At 35.8% G+C, this 12,615-nt stretch overlaps 1 protein-coding gene across 1 annotated transcript; it reads left to right on the top strand.

The window, feature by feature from the left end:
• Positions 1 to 249: 249 nt before the first annotated feature.
• On the top strand, positions 250 to 10,561 carry LOC107860026. Its single transcript, XM_016705219.2, has 13 exons — positions 250 to 740; positions 876 to 1,034; positions 1,652 to 1,903; positions 2,004 to 2,123; positions 2,362 to 2,442; positions 5,349 to 5,444; positions 5,931 to 6,026; positions 6,642 to 6,695; positions 6,788 to 6,991; positions 7,884 to 8,009; positions 8,340 to 8,405; positions 9,245 to 9,544; positions 9,739 to 10,561. The coding sequence occupies exons 1-13, from the start codon at positions 678 to 680 to the stop codon at positions 10,213 to 10,215; spliced, it is 2,094 nt and encodes a 697-aa protein (XP_016560705.2). The 5' UTR covers positions 250 to 677; the 3' UTR covers positions 10,216 to 10,561.
• The last annotated feature ends 2,054 nt before the right edge of the window (positions 10,562 to 12,615 follow it).

The following is a 12,615-nucleotide window of genomic DNA, read 5'->3' as shown; positions in this document are numbered from 1 at the left end:
ATTGAAATTAAAAGGTTTCCAGACAGAACAAGTTTGAGAAGTTGCTGGTAATCCTTTTATAACACTCCCATCATTTTTTTCTACTAACAAGCATCTTTTAGAATGTCCTCCTCTGTAAATGTAGTAGTTGTATGAAGATTGGTAGCCTATCCCCCTTTTTTGAGCCAATGATAATAAAGGGAATGATGATAAAAACAAGTGAGCCAGAACGAATGAATGTGTTACTAATACTCGAACGATTGACACATGGTGAATTATACTTGCCCATTCCCCAATTCTGTAATACAGTAATACCATTTCCATCCAAGAAATAACAGGATCATTTTAACAATTGACGCAAAAAAAAATATCTATCTATAGTCTAAAAATCAAAATAAGGAGCGTAAAAAATTCTGTAAGTGCGGTACAGAAAAACTTACAACTGTGGAGTGATGCAAACAGAATTGTCTTGATATATCTATAGCAATGTTCTCAAGATTTGTGAACCTTTTTTTGTTGTAACCTTTCAGCCCAGTTTTATTGGGCCAGAATGTAATACCGGGTCGACCCGAAAAAAAAAAAGAATCAACCCGCAGTCAAACGTTACAGCTCTATTCTCCATTGAAGCTAAAGAAGGGTAGAACACTTTCCTCCGTCCGACTCAGTGAGTGGTTGTCAACAACAAGAAGAACAAGAAAATGAGGAAACGCGATTTAGCTATTCTAATGCTCTCTGCTTTCGCTATTTTCTTCTCTCTTCAGGTTTAATTCTTTTCTCATCCCTCCTTTCTCATGCTGCTAAAAGAATTATCCATCTTCAAAAGCCCTAGTATCTTTGTTATCACTTTTCGTAATTGTAAAAAATTCAGACTTTAAGCTGATTTTATTGTGTATTAGCACGAAGGTGATTTATCGTTCAAGGAAGCATGGTTTCATCTCTTCGAAGAGTATCCAATCAAATACGAGGCTGAACGTCTTCCTCCCCCAATTGTTGCCGATCTCAATGGTGATGGCAAGAAAGAGGTCCTTGTCGCCACTCATGATGCCAAAATTCAGGTATTTTGCTGCATACAATTCATTTGGATCAGATATGGATTAAGGATTTAGTGTCTCTTGGTGGGTTCTGACTGGTGCATTTACGTACCTATGCATATAATACGTAGATGATTTGGTTTGGCTAATAAGATAGAAAGGGCCGAGCTGAAACCTATACTAAGGTTCCGCTTATGTGATTTAAAGTAGTAGTGCTGTTGTTTGAATTGAGAGGTTCTTGCTCTCTGATCCTCTGGAAAAATTTGTGGTTGCGACTGCGACTGCACCAATGAGCTAGTCTTAATCTGCCCATGCATTAGATAATGATTTATTCCTTGTGCCTAGACAGTCTATACTGGATTTAACAGTTACCGAGAGATACTGCTAAATCTGTAAGGGATGCGACTATGTACAGACTGCATTACATATGAACTGGATATTCTTTGCATATTTACCAAGTTCCATCTAAATTCCCTAATCAGACCAAAACCAACGTCTCCTTATGTTAAGACAAAGTTATACTACTCCTGTCATTGGTGTGGAGTAAACTTCTTAATCAATTTTGGATGAAGGTTAATCTACACTTTTTACTGAAATTTCTTGTCTTTTGTTTTGTTTCTTATCATATGGGTATTGGCTAGGTTTTGGAACCACATTCTAGGCGTGTTGATGAAGGTTTCAGTGAAGCACGTTTGCTTGCAGAGGTGTCTCTCTTGCCTGACAAAATTCGTGTTGTCTCTGGAAGAAGAGCGGTGGCGATGGCCACTGGTGTGATAGATAGGAACTATAATCGCAAGGAGCCTCAGAAACAGGTCCTAGTTGTTGTTACGTCAGGTTGGTCTGTGATGTGTTTCGATCACAATCTCAAAAAGCTGTGGGAGGTCAACTTGCAGGTGCTTTTATGCATGGAGATTCTCACACTGACTTACAAAGACCTCTGATACTTTGTGATAAACTGATGTTCTATTCGTTCTTCCTGGTTAATTCGTACAGGAGGATTTTCCGCATAATGCTCATCATAGGGAGATAGCAATTTCCATAAGTAATTATACTCTAAGGCATGGAGATTCAGGCTTGGTGATTGTTGGCGGAAGGATGGAAATGCAGCCTCATGTATGTAATTACCTTATATGTTTTCTAGAAGTGATCAATCCTGTTAGAATGTTATTTCAAATACAACTTAAGGTAGTATTTACAAAGTAAATAATTCAGAAGGAAATACAACTTTATGTGATTCGATGACGCATGTAGCATTTGTTAGCAAGTCTCTTACCCCTTTTGTAGTTTTTTGTTTGTGTAAGTAAAGTTCTGGAGCCAAATTTCTTTTAAGTTATATATTTTTCCTTTTTAGATGCATATTGATCCATTTGAAGAGATAGAAATGGCTGAGAAAAGTGCAGAGCAGCATAGAAGAAGTGCTGCTGAGAAGGAGGTAAACTTTCATGCTGTTTTCTGTACACATAACGTTTTGCTCGTCTTACTGTCACCATTATGTATAGCCGTGCTTTATTTATGTTCCCAAATCATCACCAAAACATAATATTATTGTATCAATCGAGTTGTTATTTGGGGAAGAAAGAAATAGAGTGCAGAATATGTACTTTTCTCTTGCATATTGAGGTCGAGAAGAGATGTAAAGGAAAAACTTAGTGTCATGGTTTTCACTCAAGGATTCTGGCTTTAAAAAGACTTGTATCAGTTCTTGTCATCTAAGCCTGTAAAATACCTCTCCTTTTGTATTGCCGTTCATATTTCTGCTCTAATTGAATCAGAGAAGTACCTTATCATTAAAAAAAAAGAAAGAGAAGTAGTTCTCTCTCTGTCATATTAAATATCACGAGTTAATAACTCAAATGGTCACTCAACTTATGACTTTTCTCTCAAAAAGTCACTCAACTTTGTTTCTTACTTCAAAAGTCACTCAACTTTGTTTCTTACTTCAAAAGTCACTCAACTTAGGGTTCTTCTCTCAAAAAGTGATCCAACTTTGATTTTTACTTCAAAAGTCACTTAACTATTAATATTTTACTTACAAAGTTGCTCAACCTATTTAATTAATTAATTTTATATTAAAATTTGCTAACATGAAAATTTATTTAAAACCAAAATACATATTCTCATTACAATTTATTTAAAACAAAAAATTTATTTGAACCATATCATTACATATTCTCATGTTTACTTTATAACCCGATGAAATTTTAAACTATCCTAAATAGTTCATATCAATTCACTTATAATGTTAATACTAATTTTTAAGATTTTCAGAATCATATTCATTTAGCTGATTAGATTTAATTAGCTTCCAACGTGATACTTATTTACGGAATTGATTTTTCAATCATAATTGTATTTTTTTTGTGTTACCACTTGTATAATATATAGATGCATCAACTAAATACAATGAATTCTATTCCTACTAAGTTGATAAAAGGGAACGTTATAGATTTTAAACTAAAATGATATGATATAAACTATTAGCAAATGTTATTAAACATTAGTAACATTATAATATATAGATTGCAACGAGATTATGATTTTAGGATATTAATTGATGATCTATATGACTATATATACTTTAGAGTATAGAGTAATCATTGGACAAGAAATTTGGGGAAAATAGTGGTAAAATCAAAATTCTAAGGAATAAAAGAGATATTCTTTTAAACCATTTAAATGTATTTTGGATATGGGCGGGCCATTAAATTGATTGTTTAAATGATTTTTTTTTAATTTCTTAAAATTTTTATTTTAAATAAAAATTACATGTTAGCAATTTTTAATGAAAAAATTAATTAAATAGTCTGAGTGACTTTGTAAGTAAGACACTCATAGTTGAGTGACTTTTGGAGTAAAAATTAAAGTTAAGTGACTTTCTGAGAAAAGTGAGAAAAGTGACTTTTGGAGTAAAAATTAAAGTTGAGTGACTTTCTGAGAAAAAAACTCATAGTTGAGTGACTTTTGGAGTAAAAATCAAAGTTGAGTGACTTTCTGAGAGAAAAATCATAAGTTGAGTGACCATTTGGGTTATTAAATAGCACAGATAGAAAATTGTAGATACTTTCACTAGTCCACATAACCCTGTTTCTTATAGAAATATTTATAGCTCTCCGTGTGCAAAAAGTCTGAGATTGGATCCTTATGCTTCGTCACCTCTGCTTAGTTTGTATCATTGAAATACTTTCTCTTTTCTTTTCTAAACTGGTAACTTTGTATTCCTCAGCATTAAGGGCATGTGGCCCACCTCCAAAATATTTTACACTTACTGAAAGTAATTACAAAGGTCCTTTAAAGTGCTCAGCATTAAGGGTATGTGGGCCACCCCCAAAAACTTACACTTACTGTAAGTAATTACAAAAGTCCTTTAAAGTCCACTAACTGAAGCTTCCTCTTTTATACATTGCTCTTTACGTTAAAAACATGAAGAATCGATAACCTTCCACTTGATCTCCTGTATAGATACATTCTTTGCCTTCAAAAATGATTTCATTTATTTCCTTCCAATTGTTCCACCAAATGCAGGTATGTACTGTTTTCCACCAAATTAAAGCTTCATTATTCCATCTTGGTTCTTAAAGTTCCCTTGAGGAATGAACTAATGAGAAAGATCTTAGACACCTCCCACCCCCACCTCTACCCCGCCCTCTATTTTTTTTTCTTTTTCTTTTTCAAATAAGTTTCTAATCCAATTTGGATATTATATATCTTTTCACTCTTTTTCCTTCCCTTCTAATCCAACAACATAGAAGGTTTGCAGTATGCCACCGTAGCCAAATTGATAAATAATGCCCATAGTTGTGCTGTTACACTACAATGAAGAATAAGGTGATTGTTTGTCTCCAAGGCCTCCTTACATCATGAGCATCTTGAATCAATGCAAAATCTCCTTTGTTGTAATGCCTCATGTGTCAAACAGGCTCTACAGGCTACTACCAGGGGAATCACTTCATCTTTGTTGGTGGCAGTCTTCCAAATAGATTTCCAGGGTCCTTGGTGAAGTACTTATAAACATGCGACTTTTAAGATGATAGTGCTCATGAGTTGTGATCCACATGTGTTAGTTTACCTCCATATAATTGAGGAGGATGGAGAAATCACAATTGATATGCCTATTATTCCCTCAGTTATTCTCTTTTTTTGTGTGTGTGGATTTTCGTTGGGAGATGGGATGCTGAAAATGAAGAATCTGTTCCTTCGTGAGAGGTTGTTTATATTCAGTTTTATAGTTATCTTATTTTCGTGAATTTGTTTGTTTCTTTTATATATTCTTATGGTAATAAGGTATTCTTGGGCGTCTTCATTATTGTATTTCTAATTTGACGTACTTGTTTAATCCAGGCGTCTGAGAATTCAGGAGTTGTGGATTTACGCCATTTTGCACTTTATGCACTTGCTGGTCGGACCGGCCAACTACGTTGGAGAAGGCAGATAGAGGTTCGCCACTATCTCTCCATCCCATCATAGGAGCCTTTTCTGTTTCATGTTATGTTTTTCCCCAAGAAATGAAGATGATTCTAGTATTTCCCCTTATTTTCCTTCCGTGATTTGTTTGTTTCCGTTTGTTCTAGAGTACCTTTCAGGTCCAATATTTGGTCAAGTGTGTATATCCTAGAGTTATCTGTATCATAGACCAATGTTACAGTTTGTAATTGCATCATTGCTGGTCTGCTATTTGTTGGAAAAGGGTACCATTGAGTGAATACCAATTTTGAATTGAATATCTTGTCAGAGCTAGATAGATTAATTGTTTGCGAAAATCTTACACCTAGCTATTCAACTTGAACTAGCTGGTGTTTTTTCTAGCTTAGAGTTTTGTGATGTGAACTTGGTTATGGGTATGACTAAACTTGAGAGAGATCTTTTAGATAATTTAATCTATTAATGAACATCCATTTCTTTTTCTCCATCCTGATATTGCAGAATAATCCAACACCATCTTCTGATGAATCTCTTCTAATTCCACAACATAATTACAAGCTTGATGCTCATGCTTTGAACAGTCGTCATCCTGGGGAGGTATGGCAACATACTAGTTCAATTTTTGAATGCCTTGAGGTGGCAGCTGCTGACACATTGTTTGCTCTATGTCTTGTATTTAAAAAGATCTACCCGTAGGTCCCTTTGGGGACATTTAATGTATATTGCATTTTCAATTTTGGTTCAATATTAGGCAAGCTCATAGTTTTATTTAAAAAATAAGATATATCATACCACAATATTTTCTTGATTAAAAAAACTTATTTATAGAAGTTAAAATTAATAAATATACATTACAACAAATGGGGATGTCACCTTGTAGAAGAAATCACTCTGTTTGTAATTTCTTTCTCCATATTTTAGTTTTCCAGTAACTTTCATCCTGTCTTAGTTGATTTTGCTTGTCCATAGTTTCAGAGTTCATCCTCTTGTTTATTACTTCCCACTTTTTTTTATTGATGATTCTCCTCGTCAATGGTTTTCTATAAAATAGTTATGACACTAACAAGTTAAGTGGAAGTGAATGTTAGAACTTTCAAGGACCAGCAATGTTATCTTTCCCCACTATTTCTGCCCTGTTTGTTGAACAATGTTTTTATTCAACTCTATAAATGTATTCATTTCTAAGCTAACTTGAATTGCTTGCAATATTAGTTCGAATGTCGGGATTTTAGAGAATCTATTCTTGGAGTTGTGCCACATAACTGGGTGAGTATATCATCTTATCATTCCATTCTGCTAGTCTTTGCAATGTATGTTGGTGGAGATGTTAATTAATGCGAAAAATTCTTTTGGACTAGGATCGGCGGGAAGACACCAGGTTACAGTTGGCACACTTCAGGCGACACAAAAGGAAGGCGGTTAAGAAAGTACCTGGGAAGTCCGTTACTTACCCTTTCCATAAGCCTGAAGAAAAGAACCCTCCTGGGAAAGACACTACCAAAAGAATCTCAAATGCTATTGGGAAGGCAGTAGATTATGCAAAATCAGCGAAACCCAAAAAGGTGGTGGCTTACTGTTATTTTTGGCTGTTTCTCGGTTCTCTTCGCCTCACCTTCTTCTTCCAGAATGTTTTGTATTGTGTGTTGCTTTTGGCATATAGAGATAGTAGAGGTGAGATTATACAAAAACTGGATTAAGCACTTCTAGGCCAGGTAGTGATTGCTAAGGATTGAGGGAGAGAGCTCTAAAATCTGGAAAGAAAATTCTTAAACAATCACTGTTCGACTAGCCATCTAGAATCTGTAATCTCCTTTCCTTGTATGCTTCTGTTGTCATGAAATGATCCTGGTTCATTTCTTTAATGCATCAAGAAATAAACAATTAAATCCTGATCCTCATCTCCATTTAGATTGTAATATCTTTTCCAAAGTTACAGAATATTGCACACTAAAACAGTTCCTGTTTTATGATGGAAACTGCATTTCTATGGAACCACCTAATAGAGCAACTGTAATGTTACTCCTCTTGCTCTGTGTGGGTCATTTGGAAAGAGGGAAATAGGAGAGCTTTTGAAGGGGTGAGATGAGCTTTGCTCATCTGAGAAGTAGTCTGTGATCCCTTATTTTCTTTTGGTGCATTCATGTAGTTCCTGTTTGTATAGAGGTTGGGTGTCTTTTGGAGAGAACCATATCTTTGTAGGTTTTTTCGTTTTTTTGGTATACCTCTTGTATACGGCCAAGATGGCCTTGTTATTATCAGTTAAATCTTTTAGTTGATCAAACAAAGCCACTGTTTTCAGCTGGCAGTTAATTTGAAGATAAATCATTCATAGATAATAATCTAGACTTAATTGGGTAAATTTGAAAATATTTTTACTAAACTGTGTTCCTCTAACTATTTCAGCACTCAATCACGTTATCACATTCTCATTTTTTTTTTTTTTTTTTGGTGCAGCCTTCACCCTATATACCTACTATTACCAATTATACCCAGCTTTGGTGGGTCCCAAACATTGTCGTGGCTCATGAGAAGGAAGGGATTGAAGCTATTCATATAGCAACTGGCCGTACTTTGTGCAAGGTATGAACTGCCGCATATCACATATCTGAGCTCGCGTACTATGGTGAATCAGGTGTCGCTGTGTATATGTACAACATTCTGGTTGATAAAAGTTCTTGATTGCATGTTCTAAGTAAACAGGGTCTCGAATAATAGCTGTTTAATAATTGCTAAGCATACTGCAATATCTTGTTTTTCCATGGAATATGCCAAATATCATGAACGCCTAGAAAAGATTTTCCACTCTTTTTAAAATCAGAAGACTCTTTACGAGGGAACTCTAGACCCTTTTCACCTTCCAGCTTCTTGTCTGTTAGCTCATGGTCTAATGTGAAGTCATGATTTCACCAGCTTCACCTCCTAGAAGGCGGGCTTCATGCAGATATTAATGGCGATGGAGTGTTGGACCATGTCCAGGTAACATACAACTTTTGATGTCTAGCTTTCTTCTTTTTCCGTCTCCAATTGAAATGCATTGTTCCAATTCAAGGTGTGAAAAGCATCATCGTGAAGTTACTTTCTTCTTTTTCCGATTGAAATGAACTATATTGTCCGAGTATCAATTATCAAATTAGGGCTTTAATATGGTGTACTGGATAATCTCTGTTAGCTTTGGTATAAGAGCCTTTGCGTAAACAGGAATAAAATGGATAATGAATCTTAGAATAAAGCAGCAAATAGATGCTCCATCAACAGGAAAAACATGTGATGAATGCTAGACGAAAACAAGCATTAGATGGATGAAGTTGCAAAAAAGTCTTGGGGACCCCAAATAAATAACTGCATAAAACTGAACTTGTGGAATAAGCGTTAATGCACAGAAGTTTATTAAGAAAGAATGTAAAATATGCTCCGAGGATGAGACAATTTTGAACGCTCTTTTTCTCATGAACTTATCTATCTTTATGAATGACATGTACCGATTATTCTTGATCACAAAAGAGGGAAAAAATGAATGAATGATACACATCTGAGGATACTGGATGTTAAAACTGAAAGTGAAAGGTAAGAACCAATATTAGGAGAGAAATCATTCTCTCCCATATTTTCAGAGACCAAAGAACTGGCAGATTTGAATGCAATGTAAGGTATTTTGACTCAACATGAATATTAAAGGGTAAAATTTGGTGGTTCAGTAGTACTGTTATTCTAAGAATTCAATCAGCATTCTCATTCGAGGAGTCTACATGAACTAGCATGTTAGTCTAAAGTCAAAAACATGTCTTTTCTTTTCTTTCCTAATTGGTCTATTGCAGGTTGTGGGGGCCAATGGTGCTGAACAGACTGTTGTTAGTGGATCAATGGAGGTGCTGCGGCCCTGTTGGGCTGTTGCTACCTCTGGTGTTCCAGTGCGAGAACAGCTTTTCAATGCTTCTATCTGTCGTCATTCTCCTTTTAACTTATTCCAGCATGGTGAATTCTCCAGAGGATTTGGTCACACTTTTGATGCAAGTTCACTAGAGGTAGCAACACCTATTCTCATCCCCAGAAATGATGGTCATCGACATCGTAAGGGAAGCCATGGAGACGTTATATTCTTGACAAATCGTGGCGAGGTATTCTCTTAACTTAGGAACAAGAGTGTAGTTTTAACAGTATCACACAATTGTTTCTTCACAGTGAGTAGTTTGAATCCTGTAAGAAATGAGTTCTCATGCCATGGACATGTCTAATGTCTTCCATGATAATCTTGGGCACACTCATTTTTGTTCAATAATTAGCTGTTGATTACTTGTTGTACTCTTTTCAGGTAACATCATATTCACCAGGCTTGCATGGACATGGTGCTCTATGGAATTGGCAGGTATTGACGGGTGCCACATGGTCAAACCTTCAATCGCCAGCGGGGATGATGGAAGCTGGTACAGTGGTCCCAACCCTGAAGGCCTTTCCTCTACGTGTGCATGATAGTCAAGAATTGATCCTTGCAGCAGGAGACCAAGAAGCTGTAGTATTATCTCCTGGAGGGAGTCTGTTGACTACTATTGACCTCCCTGCACCTCCTACTCATGCTTTGGTGTCTGAAGATTTTTCAAATGATGGATTAACTGATCTGATCCTTGTCACTTCAAGTGGAGTTTATGGTTTTGTTCAAACTAGGCAACCTGGTGCACTCTTCTTTAGCACACTCGTTGGCTGCCTTATAATTGTAATGGGAGTGCTCTTTGTCTCACAGTACTTAAATTCTACAAAGGGTAAACCTAGAGCAGCTTCTGGTCAGTGGTGACAAGTGAGACATACTGTGAGTTAATAGGGTGGCGTAAGCCATAAGATCCCCAACTTAGTGCAGAAAAAGAACTACAGCAATGGGATTTCAGCGGGGAAGGGCTGTGGTTAGGCCGCATGGACCCGCTTGCAGTGAAACAGATTTGGAACGCTGTGGACTTTTGGAGAGCTCTTTTTCTTCTTAGTCTTTATTTTCCTATAGGATTGAGTTGTATATTACTGCAAAACTTGTTGCGCATAAACTATGCCTATATTTGGAGTTTAGATTAAGGCAAGTTCTGTAAACATTTCATCCTCGATGTGGTTTTTCACTCATCTTCAAATGCTACAAGGACGATAAGTACTTACCTGCAGGGATCCTTCTGTACTTACCTGCAGGGATCCTTACCTGCAGGGATCCTTCTGTACTTACCTGCAGGGATCCTTCTGTACTTATGTGGTACTTAAGAGGGTCAACACCTTAGACTGTTAAACCAAGTACAGGAAGTGGTAACACAACAATATGGGAGAGAGTCATTTGTTACTAGCCAATAAAGCTGAGTTTCTGTCTCTGAGCTTTTGGATAATACACGGTTGGTGCAGGAGGTTGATAAGAGTAATGAAAGGAATGAACATGTCCATCAGTCTATGTCATCATTTGAAGCTTCGGTCATTTGTTAGTACACATCACAAAGCATTGATATGACTAATGATCTTATAGATGCAGCAGACATTACGACTCTCAAACCATCCTCCTACAGCAATCACTTACACCAAACATCCCTACGCCCATGCAGTCGCTTAAGCAGGTCACAGAATTTTCCTCCAGAGAAATTCAGAGTACTATGTGGGTTGCTTATCTCTGTTATGACAGGCACAGAGTTGGCATTCACTAGGTTTTGAAGAAGAGAAAAAACTCTTTACAAAATTGTGGATTACTCTGTGTAGAAGAGTATATATACCATCCAGTAATTGATGGTCAAACTGTAAGGATGAACAGATGAAAAGTTGTTTATGTGAACTGGTGGTACACATCTAAAGAGCATCCTAGTAGAAGCACATGTATATCAGATATTCACTGCTGCTGTTATAGCGTAGTGAATGCAGATGTTCACGATTGCTTTCGTTCTCTCCAAACTTCATTCTTTGTGGTTCCAAAGGTGGCTCAGGGGTAAGAGGCCTTCAATATTTTGAGCCCCAAAAAATTAATACTAAATTTATGATTTTTTAACTTCGCTTGAAATAATAATGGAGATTGTGAAATTTGTTTAAAAAAAGTTATCTTGATATAGAAAGAAAGAGTTATCTATTTTTCACTAGAAATATTTAGAATTTTGAATTAAACAACTCAAATTTCATATTAATGATTAATGTTTTAACAAAACATCCAAGCAAATGTATTGCAAATAAATGGCTAACATCTTATTAACTAGAATGATCATTCTTTTATTAATAATCATATTATATGTGATGTTAAAGGTTATGTGTCTTTTAAAAATATTACACCAAAAACAATTGAAGTACAACCACAAAAAAACATTCAAAATTATTATAATATTATTTCTACATGTGTATTTATATATTTAAGGCCTCTTGTTTAAGTTTGGCTTTATGCCACTAATTTACTAAGGCGACCCTGTGGGTTTCGTGGGCAAAATAGAACCACTTCCGAACCACCGCCACCTTTATTGGTTTTCCTCTTTTGTCGATTGTGATAGACTAGTTGTGGATTGAATTGTTGAATTGTTTGTAAGATCACCTTTCGTATTGGTTTTCCTCTTTTGTCGATTGTGATAGACTAGTTGTGGATTGAATTGTTGAATTGTTTGTAAGATGACCTTTCGTGGTTTTGTTATGGTTGTACACGAAAGTTATGTGACAACCTCAGACATATCATCATTATTCTATTATGTTGGATTGGTGCATTCCTGTTGATAGATTATGCACCTGCTATTATTGTATATTATGTTGGATTGGTGTCATTCCTGTTTGGAGTATTATGTTGGATTGGTGTCATTCCTGTTGTAGTATTATGTTGGATTGGTGTCATTCCTGTTGACATTAAGATAGATGATGGGCTACCAATCACATCTATATACATTGAACAGACCTTTAAAATATAGTGCATTCACCAAGATAAGCGTTTTCCAGTATTGCGAACAAATAATAAGCGTTTTCTAGTATTGCGAACAAATAATAAGCATTTTTCAGTATTGCGAACAAAGAAAATCACTTAGATGTGACAGTTTCTTTTTAGCCCAGTACCCACTCAATTCTAGTAAATCAACAAATTAATAAAGTGGGGGACGACCTATCTATTCAGCAAATTAAAATTTGTGAGCTGCATAATGATGATACATAAGTAGAGTCTGAGCTAAACTTGTCTATCCAACTTTACGCAAAACTAGTGAAGAATCAAGCT

The sequence above is a fragment of the Capsicum annuum genome, chromosome 2 (genome assembly GCF_002878395.1).
Source record: "Capsicum annuum cultivar UCD-10X-F1 chromosome 2, UCD10Xv1.1, whole genome shotgun sequence".
NCBI lineage: Eukaryota > Viridiplantae > Streptophyta > Magnoliopsida > Solanales > Solanaceae > Capsicum > Capsicum annuum.
This window is presented reverse-complemented; position numbering and strand designations above follow the sequence as displayed.